Source organism: Salvelinus fontinalis, chromosome 25 (assembly GCF_029448725.1).
Source record: "Salvelinus fontinalis isolate EN_2023a chromosome 25, ASM2944872v1, whole genome shotgun sequence".
In the NCBI taxonomy this organism is placed as follows: domain Eukaryota; kingdom Metazoa; phylum Chordata; class Actinopteri; order Salmoniformes; family Salmonidae; genus Salvelinus; species Salvelinus fontinalis.
Genome location: NC_074689.1, coordinates 34,036,334 through 34,052,754, shown reverse-complemented (window position 1 = coordinate 34,052,754; position 16,421 = coordinate 34,036,334). Strand labels below are relative to the sequence as shown.

The 16,421-nt window shown below is 41.7% G+C and overlaps 1 protein-coding gene across 24 annotated transcripts; it reads right to left on the bottom strand.

The window, feature by feature from the left end:
• Window positions 1-439: 439 nt before the first annotated feature.
• LOC129823218 (60S ribosomal protein L22-like 1) lies at window positions 440-11,481 on the bottom strand. 24 transcript variants are annotated; one of them, XR_008754586.1, is made up of 5 exons: window positions 9,953-11,481; window positions 7,518-7,561; window positions 7,182-7,244; window positions 912-7,060; window positions 440-740 (listed from the first exon to the last, which is right to left on the bottom strand). XR_008754586.1 is itself a non-coding variant. In XM_055882089.1 (4 exons), the coding sequence occupies exons 2-4, from the start codon at window positions 1,326-1,328 to the stop codon at window positions 714-716; spliced, it is 261 nt and encodes an 86-aa protein (XP_055738064.1). In that variant the 5' UTR covers window positions 1,329-1,566; window positions 4,276-4,294; the 3' UTR covers window positions 440-713. The 24 variants fall into 24 exon arrangements, 1 of the variants encoding a protein (XP_055738064.1); XR_008754591.1 differs by lacking the exon at window positions 9,953-11,481 and adding an exon at window positions 9,823-9,946; XR_008754590.1 differs by lacking the exon at window positions 9,953-11,481 and adding an exon at window positions 7,883-9,816.
• Window positions 11,482-16,421: the final 4,940 nt, after the last annotated feature.

Sequence of the window (16,421 nt, the reverse complement as noted above, 5' to 3'; positions counted from 1 at the left end):
TATATACAAAAGTATCTTGGCAGCAGAATGGGACAACAGGAACATTTCTTTGGGTTATAGTGAAGTGAAGGCTGTGGAGACTGGGGTATCTACACTGGGGTCGGGTAAAGCAAAGATGGTATGGTAGGGTTTGTGCTCTGCTTATAGTATGATAATCACATACTCCAGCTTCATAGAGTAGTGCAGCAGTGAGGTTATTTATTTTACATTGTAAACCTTCCAGTTTAGCCAGCATTGCCATTAGCGGTCCTGATTCGCAGACTATAACAGCAGGGCAGGACGCAGTAACACAGCGTCTGGTGACATCACGTGGACATACTGGGAATTACACCTATGATAGTCATCTGAGAAGTTCTGTGACAATCATTTCTCACTGAACTTCATACTTCATTGAAACAGTCATGCACCCACAAAATATTCAAGCAGAACACACCAGGGCTGTTTTGTTGATCTAATTTATTCTCCCATCAAAACTAGAGACATGATGACACACTGAAGTTTACAGTCTATCCACTGACAAATACAAATGTCTCTCACAGAAGACTTCCCTCTCACAAACAAGTGACAAGTGTGAGGGACTGGCCAGTCTCCAGTCCTGCATGCTGGGGCAGGTGGGCGGAGCTTGGCTCTACTCGTCATTGTCCTCTTCCTGGCTGATCTGGAAGTATCTCAGCTCGTAGGTCTCCTTGTCTGACAACACGACTCTCAACCAATCACGGAGGTTGTTCTTCTTCAGGTACCTGTGGACCAATGGGAAAGGAGGAGTTTGATGTCAAAGAAGGGGAGGAGTACACCTCAGACCTGTCCTAAAGGGTTGAGGCCAGGGAGTTCCTCAAACCTACTCCTAGTTAAAAAAAGGCACACTCAATGGAGTTATTAGTAGTAGTAGACTATCGACAACAATAGCTTACCTCTTGGAATGCTGGTTCTGTGACATGGATCTTGTTTTTCAGAAGGTTGATCTCGACTACATTTGCCAGATTTCCTGTCTTGCCATTGACCTTTACCCTCTCGTTGAGAAAGGTTTCCTGTTGGAAAGAGCAGTGACTAGGGAAGAGAACCCTAGTCAGCTAGGGAATGTTACCATAGTCCACACACAGAGTTAGACAAACATTACACAATGATAAAGCATAATATCCCTAGCCTGTTTAATGATGAAGACCATGGGCAGTAGCCCTATGGTGTCCGGTGAAGCGGGGCCGGTAACATACGAAGTTGGCCGAGTCCAGGATGCTGTCCTCCACAGGGTGAGTCAGGTCCAGGGTGAACCCCCTTTCTTGGCGCTCTTGACCACAGTCTGTTTCTTCTGCTTCAGCTAGGGGACACATTCAGATCATAGAAATATAAAGGAGCGTAATGATTGTCTCCCTCAACGTCAGCAAGACAAAGGAGCTAATCATGGACTACAGAAAACAGAGGGCCGAGCACTCACGTTGACAAGCTGTAGTGGAGCAGGTCGCGAGCTTAAAGTTCCACGGTGTTCACATCACTAAGGATTGATCACGGTACACATACACCAACACAGATGTGAAGAGGGAAAAACAACACCTCTTCCCCTTCAGGAGGCTGAAAAGATTTGTCATGGGCCCTCAGATCCTCAAAAAGTTAAACAGCTGCACCCTATAATGCATCTTGACTGCATTATAGGGCTGGGTGATATACACTGCTTATTCTCAGATGGATTCAATATTTGAATGAATTATCAATCTATACACAATACCCCATAATGACAAAGCAAAAACAGATTTTAGACATTTTGGCACATAAAAAAACTAACAGAAATACCTTATTTACACAAGTATTCAGACCCTTTGCTATGCGACTCAAAATTGAGCTCGGTTGCGTTCTGTTTCCATTGATCATCCTTGAGATGTTTCTACAACGTGATTGAAGTCCACCTGTGGTAAATTCAATCGATTGGACATGATTTGGAAAGGCACAGTTGACAGGCACAGTTGACAGTGTATGTCAGAACAAAAACCAAGCCATGAGGTCGAAGGAATTGTCCGTAGAGCTCCGAGACATGATTGTGTCAAGGCACAGATCTCAGGAAGGGTACTGAAACATTTCTGCAGCATTGAAGGTCCCCACCAACTAAGTGGCATCCATCATTACTAGAGCTGGCTGCCCGGCCAAACTGAGCAATCGGAGGAGAAGGGCCTTGGTCAGGGAGGTGACCAAGAACCTGATGGTCACTCTGACAGAGCTCCTCTGTGGAGATGGGAGGACAATCATCTCTGCAGCACTCCACCAAATCAGGCCTTCTTGGTAGAGTTGCCAGATGGAAGCAACTCCTCAGTAAAAAGGCACATGACAGCCTACTTGGAATTTGCCAAAAGGCACGTAAAGGACTCTCAGACCATAAGAAACAAGATTCTCTGGTCTGATGAAATCAAGATTGAACTCTTTAGCCTGAATGCCACGTCTGGAGGAATCCTGGCACCTGGAATCCTGGAATCCTGGCACCAACATCCACCAGAAGCATGCTGTGTGGATGTTTTTCAGCGGCAGAGACTGGGAGACCTGTCAGGATCGAGGGAAAGATGAACGGAGAAATGGGAGAAACTCCCCAAATAAGTGTGCCAAGCATGTAGTGTCATACCCGAGAAGAGTCAAGGCTGTAATCACTGCCAAATGTGCTTAAACAAAGTACTGAGTAAAGGGGCTGAATACTTATGTAAATGTGATATCAGTTTTTTTTTAAGTTATAAATTTGCACCAATTTCTAAAAAACAGTTTTTGCTTTGTCATTATGGGGTATTGTGTGTACATTGAGGGGGGAAAAACGACTTAATACATTTTAGAATAAGGCTGTAACATAACAACATTTTATGAAGGGGCCTGAATAGCTTCCCATTTACACCAGAAATCTGTATATAATGCTCATGTCTCCACCCTAACTCCCTATGTGAGTCGTTTTCCCAATGGCAGGAAGGCAGGTGACAAGTTAAGGTTCAAAATAGGCGCGGTGTGCTTATTTTGGACAGATTTCAATTCACCTCTTTCACCCAAGCCCCTCCCCCTACCACTCACAACAACAAAGATGAGAGATCACTTATTCCTCTATGACAGTTTCAACTCGCTATTCGCATTTCAGGTTTGGACCAACAGAATGGGTCATATGGACACCAAAACACATGGGGACATTATTTTACTGTAATAGAGGGGAAGTTGACCTTTCCAACCCTGTTTATGTTTCAACTCCTCAAAATTCAAGCAGAGCAGAATATACTAAAACAGATGTACCAATGAACATTCATTCTGAAAAATGCTCAGTTTGTCACACGCGCATTACGGTACCACATATCGCTAGCAGCATTTTAGTCAAATAAAGATCGTTATACTAGCTGTTTAGTCTTTTATAAATGTGCAATAAACTTAAAACAATTATAAAGGAATTGGCAACTCTTTCTCATTCTGAGAAATAAGGTAAGCCTTATTTATAGTGGACCGGCTAGCATGCTGTTCAAATAGTTGGAGACGGACAGAAGGTTGTGTTCATAACAGTTCAACTGTTTTGCCTTGTTAGCTGAAATCAGAGCTTGTGAAATTATACCTAGATCCAAGTTGGCTAAACTTGAAATATAAATATTAGCTGGCTACTCACTACTGTAACAGTTCAACTTTAGTCCGTCCCCTCGCCCCGACCCGGGTGCGAACCAGGGACCCTCTGCACACATCAACAACAGTCACCCACGAAGCATCGTTACCCATCGCTCCACAAAAGCCGCGGCCCTAGCAGAGCAAGGGGAACCACTACTTCAACGTCTCAAAGCGAGTAACGTCACCGATTGAAACGCTATTAGCGCGCACTACCGCTAACTAGCTAGCCATTTCACATCGGTTACACTCACCCCCCTTTCGACCTCCTCCTTTGCCTCGGGCAAACAGTGATCCGGGTCACGGCACCAATGTAACAGTTTAACTTTAGTCCGTCCCCTCGCACCGACCCCTCGCCCCGAGCATCATTTATTTCTGTTGTTAAATGGGAAACAGCACGTTAGTTGTGCAGGGCTTAACAGTGTTGATGGCTGTCGATGGCAAAATCTGTAGCATGAAGACAACTGTGTTAGCAGTGGCTTATGTGACCATGACATCGGTGTATGCTAGCTAACACATTTATTTACAGCAATCATATGCCAAAGCACATCCCAGAAAGCCCCTCAATCCCTAACAGGTACCATATACCCACACATGTATAAATCAGTAACGTACAGCAAACTTGTACACATTGTAAAATAGAAAATAGAAAACAGTATTCAGAACGTGACCTACCCCTTGCATCACATTTTCATACTGGGAAGACCTGACGTTCGCGATCTCCCCCTATCTGCAAGCGGGGCCAATCACAACACACCTTATTGTCATCAGAGTTGAACTAACCAATAAGAATGATTGAACATTAAATACACATTTCTTTAGAGGCAAGTGGAAACATAACCAACCCTGTTACACTAGCATGTGGGCTTGTGTTTGAGAAATTGTTTATGAGTGTTAATTTTCTATAATGCTTGCTACATTATTAGTGGATGTGCATTATGAATGGTTTTGGTTAAATTTGTAACAAAAATTGCATTTTTATAGACAAACCTGAAAGCCAGACTAGTGATTATTGCAAAAAAAAGCAGGTACAACTATTTTGATTAACTTATTAGTGGGTCTTATGGTTGTGTAAGGTATATACTCAGCCTCGGTATAATTACACAAGCTCTGAATTCAATTATTGTTGACCGTTTGGATTTGACCTTTAAATTGTACAACAAAGCTTAAAGAAAACACACACATATATTTTTTTAAATCAAGATGTTATTGTGAATCACTCATAAGAAAAATTAATAAAAGGTGAGCTATGAGTTTCAGGCCATATCGCTCAGCCCTACTGCATCACTGCTTGGTATGGCAACCGACCGCAAGGTCCTACAGATGGTGGTGCGTATGGCCCAGTACATCACTGAGGCCAAGCTTCCAGCCATCCAGAACCTCTATACCAGGTGGTGTGTCAGAGGAAGGCCCTAAAAATGGTCAGACTCCAGCCACCAAGTCCTAGACTGCAGGGCTCAATGCTGAGCTTTTTTTAAAGGAGCACGTGTGCGCCTAAATGGAAAAAAGGAAGCGCGCACAAAATAATTTAGGCGCACAATGACAAATATTTGAGGTAATAAAGCTAGAATTGTTAATTTCTTGGGGCCTGGTCGCACAGCAAAATATTTAGGCGCATATGCGAGTAAAATGTTCAGAATGTAGAGCCCTGAACTGTTCTCTCTGCTACCGCACAGCTAGCAGTACCAATGCACCAAGTCTGAAAGCAACAGGACCCTGAACAGCTTCTACCCCTAAGCCATAAGACTGCTAAATTGTTAGTTAAATGGCAGGCTGACCACTTGTTACGCGAGTGCAGCAAGGAGCCAAGGTAAGTTGCTAGCTAGCATTAAACTTACCTTATAAAAAACAATCAATCTTAACATAATCACTAGTTAACTACACATGGTTGATGATATTACTAGGTTAACAAGCTTGTCCTGCGTTGCATATAATCAATGCAGTGCCTGTTAATTTATCATCGAATCACAGCCTACTTCGCCAAACGGGTGATGTTTTAACAAAAGCGCATTTGCAAAAAAAGCACAATCGTTGCACGAATGTATCTAACCATAAACATCAATGCCTTTCTTAAAATCAATACACAGAAGTATATATTTGTAAACCTGCATATTTAGTTAAAAGAAATTAATGTTAGCAGGCAATATTAACTAGGGAAATTGTGTCACTTCTGTTGTGTTTATTGCACACAGAGTCAGGGTATATGCAACAGTTTGAGCCACCTGGCTCATTGCGAACTAATTTGCCAGAATTTTACATAATGATGACATAACATTGAAGGTTGTGCAATGTAACAGCAATATTTAGACTTAGGGTTGTCACCCGTTCGATAAAATACGGTTCCGTATTTCACTTAAAGAATAAATGTTTTGTTTCGTAATGATCGTTTCCGGATTTGACCATATTAATGACCAAAGGCTCATATTTCTGTGATTATTATATTATAATTAAGTCTATGATTTGATATTTGATAGAGCAGTTTGACTGAGCGGTGGTAGGCAGCAGCAGGCTCGTAAACATTAATTCAAACTTTACTGCGTTTGCCAGCAGCTCTTAGCAATGCTTGAATCACAGCGCGGTTTATGACTTCAAGCCTATCAACTCCTGAGATCTGGCTGGCAATACTAAAGTGCCTATTAGAATATCCAATAGTCAAAGGTATATGAAATACAAATGGTATAGAGAAAAATAGTCGACGCGTCATAATTCCTGTTATAACCACAACCTAAAACTTATTAATTCTTAACTGGGAATATTGAAGAACTGGGAATATTGAACCACCAGCTTTCATTTGTTCTGAGCATGGAATATAAACGTTAGCTTTTTTATTTTTTACATGGCACATATTGCACTTTTACTTTCTTCTCCAACACTGTGCATTATGTTAACCAAATTGAGCATGTTTCATTATTTATTTGAGACTAAATAGATTTTATGTATTATCTTAAGTTAAAATAAGTATTCATTGTTCATTCAGTATTGTTGTAATTGTCATTACACACACATATAAAAATCGGCCGATTAATCGGTATAGGCTTTTTTTGGTCCTCCAATAATCAGTATCGGCGTTGAAAAATCATAATCGGTCGACCTCTAATATTGACTCCTGATCAACTCCTGATATATCCTGGGTGTATTCAAACATATTGACTCCTGATATATCCTGGGTGCCATCAATGATAAGTGCGAACTGAACCACTGGCATTGATGTTATTTCCGACAGAAATTCTTTGATGATTGTATTGCCCACCAGCTTCAACATTTCGTTTTGCATTTGGGGACTGGTGAAATCAAAGTGACCTTTCAGCCAGGTGGTCAGCTCTGCGTCGCCCTCTGCCTTGTACTTTAGAAGCTTGCTGAAATTCCCACTTTCCTTATCAATGCCTCAAAAAGCCTGACCTTGCCGCACCAAGTACTTCACACCCCCAACAATCTTCATAAGACTGCTTGAATTTATTATCTGAAATACACATGAGAAGCCATACTTAGAGGAATATCTGTTTAAATTAACATTAGGATTAGACAGCTGTTATGTCATTATTCGGTCTTAACCATCAATATTTACTCCTTTTCTCACTCACCTCCATGTCACCTGCTCTCCCTGTCCTGTCAGCATCCTCATGCTCTCTCTCTCTCTCTTTACACTGAACACAGGAGAGTGAACATGAAAGAAATATTATCAGTAAACTAAGGACTAGAAAGAATGTTGATACACATGTTGATACACATATGGAGGCCAACAGGAGTCTGGTCTGTACATTAGGATTAGACTGTTGTGATGTCCTTTTTCGTAACCAACTAACTACAGGTCAGTTATAATGATGGTCCTGGAGCAACATTAATTATGATGTCGTAGGAACAACACCAACACAGCAATATCAGATCAGTCATCAATATTTACTCCTTTCCTCACTCACCTGCTTTCCCTGCCCTGTTGGCATCCTCATGCTCTCTCCTTACCCTGAACATGAAATAAATATTATCAGTAAACAAGTGGTGTTTCTTGCTATGATGTTCAGGAATGGATTACTAACCATTTCTGATCTGAATGGCAATGATTATTATATCAAGAAACATTTACTCATCACTTGTACTACTGTAGACTTCTATCATCTGACTGGTACTCAATTCCTCACTGCTCTCAACTTATTCTTCTTTCGTAAAACTGAATATCCTACCGATCCTTGACTTCGGCAATGTCATTTACACTCTACTCAGCAAATTGGATGCAGTCTATCACAGTGCCATCCATGTTGTCACCAAAGCCCCATATACTACTTACCACTGCGACCTGTATGCTCTCGTTGGCTGGCCCTCGCTTCATATTCGTCACCAAACCCACTGGCTCCAGGTCATCTATAAGTCTTTGCTAGGTAAAGCCCCGCCTTATCTCAGCTCACTGGTCACCATAGCAGCACCCACTCGTAGCACACGCTCCAGCAGGTATATTTCACTGGTCAGCCCCAAAGCCAACTCCTACTTTGGCTGCCTTTCCTTCCAGTTCTCTGCTGTCAATGACTGGAAAGACTTGCAAAAATACTGAAGCTGGAGACTCATTTCTCCCTCACTAACTTTAAGCATCAGCTGTCAGAGCAGCTTACAGATCATTGCACTCTGCACATAGCCCATCTGTAAACAGCCCACCCAACTACCTCATCCCCATATTGTTGTATTTTTTTGCTCCTTTGCAACCCAGTATCTCTACTTGCACATTCATCTCCTGCTAATCTATCTCTCCAGTGTTTAATTGCTAAATTGTAATTATTTCGCCACTATGGCCTATTTATTGCCTTACCTCCCTAATCTTACTTGATTTGCACACACTGTATATAGACTTTTCTATTGTGTTATTGACTGTACATTTGTTTATTCCATGTGTAACTCAGTGTTGTTTGTGTCACACTGCTTTGCTTGGTCTTGGCCAGGTCGCAGTTGTAAATGAGAACTTGTTCTCAACTGGCCTACCTGGCTAAATAAAGGTGAAATAGAAATAGTCTATCACAGTGCATTCCGTTTTGTCACCAAAGCCCCATATACTACCCACCACTGCGACACGTATGCTCTCGTTGGCTTGCCCTCACTACATATTCATCGCAAAACCCACTGGCTTCAGGTCATCTATAAGTCTATGCTAGGTAAAGCCCCGCCTTATCTCAGCTCACTGGTCACCATATCAACGCCCACCCGTAGCACCGCTCCAGCAGGTATATTTCACTGGTCACCCCCAGAGCCAACACTTCCTTTGGCCACCTTTCCTCTCAGTTCTCTGCTGCCAATGACTGGAAAGAATTGCAAAAATCACCTTAGATGGAGTCTTACATCTCCCTCTCTAACTTTAAGCATCAGCTGTCAGAGCAGTTTACCGATCACTGGACCTGTACACAGCCAATCTGTAAATGGCACACCCAACTACCTCATCCCGATATTGTTACTTATCCTCTTGCTCTTTAGCACCCCAGTATCTCTATTTGCACATCATCATCTGCACATCCATCACTCCAGTGTTAATGCTAAATTGTAATTATTTCACCACTAAGGCCTATTTATTGCCTTACCTCCCTAATCTTCTATATTTGCACACACTGTACATATATTTTTCTATTGTGTTATTGACTGTATGTTTGTTTATGTGTAACTCTGTGTTGTTTCTGTCGCACTGCTTTGCTTTATCCTGGCCAGGTCGCAGTTGTAAATAAGAATTTGTTCTCAACTGGCCTACCCGGTTAAATAAAAAAATAAAAAATTCTGACTGCCCAAAAAACTGATGAATGTCACTGCCACCCTTCCTCTTGCTCATGATGACATCACTGTGAATGAAAGCTGACTGTAATAAAACGGCTTGCACTTTAATCAAACACTAATAATTATATTTATCATAAGCAAGTACAGTACACTAATATGCAATAAATTAAAGCTACTACCGTCTACATAAATTACATATGCAGCGCAACATAAATGATTGACACTACTCAGACTTCACTTGGGATTTCTGACAAATATAACGTAATAAAGACATTAACATTAGTTGAATACACCCGTGAGCCCCATTGTTGGTCCATGGGTGAATGTGTGGCTAATTAATTTTCCAGGTAATTTAGCTATGATAGCTAACGTTAGTGGTGGTTGATTAGCACTCGCAAATCGGCCCATTTCCACCAAAAACGTTTGTTTCCACTCCATGCAAACATTGACTTTTGAGCAAAATATTATTTCCACAATTACCGTTCCAGCGCACAGCGACATGTTGAGTTTAAAACGATCACAATCGAGAGAGATATAGCCTACATAACACTCATATTATATTATTGTTTTCAAATGTTTAATACACATGTTTGACATTGATTGTACCTACCCACAGCAGTCGAGCAACGGCTTCTGCTGGGGTACGGCAAAACTACTTGGACAAACCACACGCAGAACTGCAGTACACCGTAATATTAGAACCGGTCGTAATAATAATGGCAATTTGTTAAATTTAGTTATGATTACGTTTGCTAATGATTATTTCGGATGGCGGTGCGTGGTTCCGTCGTACCGTAGCAAATTTATGTCAATATATTGGGAGGGGACAATTTGAGCATATTTGAATATTGTGTGTGTGTGTGTGTGGGGGGGGGGGTCCCTCCCCAAATATATATTATAATTACGGCCCTGTCACATACGCTGCAGCTACTGTTTATTATCCATCTTGTTGCCAAGTCACTTTATTCCTAGTTATATGTACATATCTAACCTCAATTACCTCATATGGGCTCCTGAGTGGTGCAGCGGTCTACGGCACTGCATCTCAGTGCAAGAAGTGGATTCAAAATCAATCCTTGTCTTGAATCCAGGCTGTATCACATCCGGCCGTAATTGGGAGTCCCATAGGGCGGCGCACAATCGGCCCAGCGAGTTTGGCCTGGGCATTTTTCTGAATTACTTTTCATGTTCAAAACTGTGCTCAAACAGCATGGTATTATTTCACTGTAATATATACTGTAAATTGGACAGTGCAGTTAGCTTAACAAGAATTGTCTTTCTGCCAATATCAGATATGTCTAAGTCCTGGGAAATGTTCTTGTTACTTACAACCTCATGCTAATCACATTAGCCTACGTTAGCTCAACCGTTCCCCAGGGGACCCACCGATCCCGAAGAAGTTTAACTGACTTGCCTAGCTAAATAAAGGTAACATTACAAACAAAAAAACATTGACTCTGAACTGGTACCCCGTGTATATAGCCAAGTAATCGTTACTCATTATTCCTATATTTTCTTTCTCTGCAATGTTGAGAAGGCTCGTAAGTAAGCATTTCACAGTTCGTCTACTGAAACGTGACAAATTCAATTTGAGCCACTATGGGTCAGATCGCCATAAGAGGTTTTCCTCAATCTAATGTTTCTCCTGAACCACGTCTCTGAGATTAGAATAGGAATCTAGTTCACATGATCCAGCTGTCCCCAGACTGGAGTATTGAAATAGCAAATTCACCCATTTCTGATTAGGCACAATGGATCCAATTCATTTCACACTGACCGACAATCCAAAATGAGGTAAAATGTATGTATGCCACTGTTAGTGAAGAGGCTGCAAATTGCATACTTGTAAAAATAAAATGGTATCAATTGTGAAAACAAATACCCATCTTGAATCTATGCTTTGAACTTACTTTACAGTAATTGCCATCTTTGAAACTGAACATGTTTAACGTTAGAAAGCCAAGCTAACGTAAACTAGCTAAAGCTTGACTACAAATGAATGGGGAGTAGTTTTATACTTTAATAATATAAACCCAGAAATCACAATGAAATGTATTATATAGCACAATGTAAAGTAATTAACACATTTTGTTTAGTAAAAGTGAAATTAACGATAAAAAAACTAAAGTTCAGAAGATCTCTTTTCACATACCGGTGCCATGTTGAGTGATCGGAGTATAAAGGAAGTTGCGGTGATCTTACACCTAGTTACGCAGGCCCCTTACCTAATATGGTCATCGTTCTGTGAATGGCATTCCAAATTGGAATGTGGGATATTCCACAGCAGGGATCATCAACTAGATTCAGCCGCCAGACGAATTTTTCTTGGGCGGATGATCAGGAGACCGGAACAAAATTACAAATAATTTGTAAACTGCAAATTGACCGCAAGACGCCAAAACATATGTGTTTGACTGAAACATAATCTTTTTAAACATTGCTTACGTTTGTATGTGATCACGTGTCTCTCTCTAGGTGTGAACAATACTTGGTAACAGATTACTTGAATTAAAATCACTTGGAGCTGATTTCCTGGTGTTTTTTTTAAAGGTCTTTCATGTCCAACCAAACAAATATGAATTTTTCTTTTTGATCAGAAAGCTTGCGGGGAAAATAAAACCACCCGCGGGCAGTCAGTTGGGGGACCCTGTTCTACAATTCCATTTTCAGTATTCTGCAGTACACTTATATAATGGATGAAATACTATTCCATACATTTCATTTTTTATTCATAGATCACTCGTGTTTTATAGTTGTGAAATTGACCATTATCATTTACCATGAATGAGATACTATATTTTACCTTTACATCTATTGTGATAAATCTACTAATAGTTAGAAACTACTATTAGTTAGAAAAACAGAGGCTTTCACTGGTTATTGGTTGTCATGGCGGTGCCTTTAAATTTATTTAATTTTTAAATCCACTCCAAAGGCCAAGTTGGGTTCAAAGAGCAGCCAAAAAGCACCCACCCAGACTGGAGAGTGGTCAATCATTGACAGCAGGGCCAGATTAAGAAATCATAGGCCCCAGGGTTTCATTTTTTAGTATTTTAAAATCTGAAAAACACAAACAGACAGCTGCAACCAACCATAGAAATATAACCCATAGATGGCAGTTACCATTCCAAGTCAGGACTGGCATCCATTGCTACTGTACCCCTTGAGTTTAATAGTCAAATTACCAGGGTAAGAGGTTACAAAACCCTTCTATGGATTATGTCTATGGCCACAACACAACTGTATACCTGTAACTGCCAAAATAAAGTAAATACTTGAGTAAACTAGGGATACAAAGTATATATTATGGTGTGGGGTGCATTTTCCTGGCATGGTTTAGGCCCACATGTAGAATCTATGCCAAGGTGCATTCAAGCTGTTCTGGCAGCTCGTGGTGGCCCAACATCACTTTATGTTTCCTTTATTTTGGCAGATACAGTATATATACACAGACGTGGCCAAAAGTTTGGAAAATGACACAAATATTAATTTTCACAAAGTCTGCTTCCTCCGGTTGTATTTTGGCAATTTGCATATACTCCAGAATTTTATGAAGAGTGATCAGATGAATTGCAATTAATTGCAAAGTCCCTCTTTGCCATGCAAATGAACTGAATCCCCCAATAAACATTTCGACTACATTTCAGCCCTCCCACAAAAGGACCAGCTGACATGTCAGTGATTCTCTCGTTAACACCGGTGTGAGTACTGACGAGGACAAGGCTGGAGATCACTCTGCCAAGCTGATTAAGTACAAATGACTGGAAGCTTCAAAAAGGTGCTTGGAATCATCGTTCTTCCTCTGTCAACCATGGTTACCAGCAAGGAAACACGTGCCGTTATCATTGCTTTGGACAAAAAGGGCTTCACAGGCAAGAATATTGCTGCCAGTAAGATTGCACCTAAATCGCATCATCAAGAACTTCAAGGAGAGCTTGCTCAGGAATGGCAGCAGTGAGGCAAAGACTTTTGGAGGATGGCCTGGTGTCAAGGAGGGCAGCAAAGAAGCCACTTCTCTCCAGGAAAAACATTAGGGACAGACTGATATTCTGCCAAAGGTACAGGGATTGGACTGCTGAGGACTGGGGTAAAGTCATTTTCTCTGAGGAATCCCCTTTCCGATTGTTTGGGTCATCCGGAATTAAGCTTGTCCGGAGAAGACAAGGTGAGCGCTACCATCAGTCCTGTGTCATGCCAACAGTAAAGCATCCTGAGACACTTCATGTGTGGGGTTGCTTCTCAGCCAAGGGAGTGGGCTCACTCACAATTTTGCCTAAGAACACAGCCATGAATAAAGAATGGTACCAACACATCCTCCGAGAGCAACTTCTCCCAACCATCCAGGAACAGTTTGGTGACGAACAATGCCTTTTCCAACATGATGGAGCACCTTGCCATAAGGCAAAAGTGATAACTCAGTGGCTCGGGGAACAAAACATCGATATTTTGGGTCCATGGCCAGGAAACTCCCCAGACCTTAATCCCATTTAGAACGTGTGGTCAATCCTCAAGAGGCGGGTGGACAAACAAAACCCCACAAATTCTGACAAACTCCAAGCATTGATTATGCAAGAATGGGCTGCCATCAGTCAGGATGTGGCCCAGAAGTTAATTGACAGCATGCCAGGGCGGATTGCAGAGGTCTTGAAAAAGAAGGGTCAACTCTGCAAATATTGACTCTTTGCATCAAATTCATGTAATTGTCAATAAAAGCCTTTGACACTTATGAAATGCTTGTAATTATACTTCAGCATTCCATAGTAACATCTGACGAAAATATCTATAGACACTGAAGCAGCAAACTTTGTGGAAATAAATATTTGTGACTCAACTTTTGGCCACAAGTCTGTTGACACCCCTTCAAATGAGGGGATTCGGCTATTTCAGCCACACCCGTTGCTAACAGATGTATAAAATCGAGCACACTGCCATGTGATCTCCATAGACAAACAGTGACAGTTGGATGGCCTTACTGAAGAGCTGAGTGACTTTTAACCTGGCACCGTCATAAGATGCCACCTTCCCAACAAGTCAGTTCGTCAGATTTCTGCCCTGCTAGAGCTGCCCCGGTCAACTGTAAGTGCTGTTATTGTGATGTGGAAACATCTAAGAGAAAGAATGTCTCAGCCGCAAAGTGGTAGGCCACATACTCACAGAACAGGACCGCTGAAGCACATAACATGTAAAAAAAATCGTCTGTTCTCGGTTGCAACACTCACTACCGAGTTCCCAACTGCCTCTGGCAATAGGTCTAGCTGATTGAGTTGCGACTGTCAGTGAAAAGCATCTAGATTCTAGAAGATTGTGTGTCTTGAGTATAATATTTAAAATGTTGCAACAAGAAAAGTGGAGGGGTGAGGCAAAGATATGGCACCTCTCTCTCCAGAATGCGCTCAGCTGTCTCCTGCCAATTCCTGTGCACTCATTCCATGATTTTGGAATGAGATGTTCAACAAGCAGGTGTCCATATACTTTTGGTCATGTGGTGTAGACAGTATGCAGTATTTATTTTGTATTTTTTCCCAACAACCATGTGGTCACCTGCTCGTCAAACATCTCATTCCAAAATCACAGATATTATATGGAGTTGGTCCCCCCTTTGCTGCTACAATATAGCCTCCACTCTTCTGGGAAGGCTTTCCACTAGATGTTGGAACATTACTGCGGAGATTTGCTTCCATTCAGCCACAAGAGCATTAGTTAGGTCGGGCACTGACGTTGGGTGATTAGGCCTGGCTTGCAGTCTGCCTTCAAAATCATCCCGAAGCTGTTTGATGGGGTTGAGGTCAGGGCTCTGTGCAGGTCAGTTAAGTTCTTCCACACCGATCTCGACAAACCATTTCTGTATGGACCTCGCTTTGTGCATGGGGGCATTGTCATGCTGAAACAGGAAAGGGCCTTCCTCAAACTGTTACCGAGTTGGAAGCACAGAATTGTCTAGAATGTCATTGTATGCTGTAGCATTAAGATTTCCCTTCACTGGAACTCAGGGGCCTAGCCCGATACCATGAAAAACAGCACCAGACCATTATTCCTCTTCCATCAAACTTTACAGTTGGCACTATGCATTGGGGTAGGTAGCGTTCTCCTGGCATCAGCCAAACCCAGATTCGTCCGTCAGACGGTGAAGCATGATTTGTCACTCCAGAGAACACGTTTCCACTGCTCCAGAGTCCAATGGCGGTGAGCTTTACACCACCCCAGACGACGCTTGGCATTGTGCATGGATATCTTAGGCTTGTGTGCAGCTGCTCGTCCATGGAAACCCCTTTCAAAAAACTCCAAACAGTTTTCTGCTGATGTTGCTTCCAGAGGCAGTTTGGAACTCAGTAGTCAGTGCTGCAACTGAAAACAGTCTTATTTTTATGCGCTACGTCATTCAGCACTCAGCAGTCCCCTTCTGTGAGCTTGTGGGGCCTACCACTTCACAGCTGAGCTGTTGTTGCTCCTAGACATATCCACTTACAATAACAGCATTTACAGTTGACAAGGGCAGCTCAAGCAGGGTAGAAATTTGACAAACTGACTTGTAAAGGTCGGATCCTATGACGATGCCACATTGAAAGTCACTGAGCTCTTCAGTAAGGCCATTCTCCTGCCAATGTTTGTCTAATGAGATTGCATGGCCGTGTGCTTGATTTTATACACCCGTCAACAACAGGTGTGGCTGAAATAGCCGAATCCACAAATTTCAAGGGGGGGTACACGTGTTTCTATACACTATCGGTCAAAAGTTTTAGAACGCCTACACATTCCAGGGTTTAAATATATATTTTTTATACTATTTTCTAAATTGTAGAATAATAGTGAAGACATCAAAACTATGAAATAACACACATGGAATCATGTAGTACCTAACAAAAAAAAAGTGTTAAACAAATCATAATGTATTTTATATTTGAGATTCTTCAAAGTAGCCACCATTTGCCTTGATGTGTGAATGCCAAGAGTGCAAAGCTCTCAACCAGCTTCATGAGGTAGTCACCTGGAATGCATTTCAATTAATAGGTGTGCCTTGTTAAAAGTTTTGACAATGTAGGGGGGTATACAGAAGATAGGGCTATCTGGTAAAAGATCAA

What these genes read in the sequence shown, in the direction of transcription:
- LOC129823218 (XM_055882089.1), bottom strand. Translation starts at nt 1,328, where the DNA reads ATGTGTCCCCTAGCTGAAGCAGAAGAAACAGACTGTGGTCAAGAGCGC. An exon ending in TCCTGGACTCGGCCAACTTC is followed by an intron (nt 1,029 to 1,211) that starts GTATGTTACCGG and finishes TCTTTCCAACAG; the next exon opens with GAAACCTTTCTCAACGAGAG. An exon ending in CAGAACCAGCATTCCAAGAG is followed by an intron (nt 741 to 911) that starts GTAAGCTATTGT and finishes ATTGGTCCACAG; the next exon opens with GTACCTGAAGAAGAACAACC.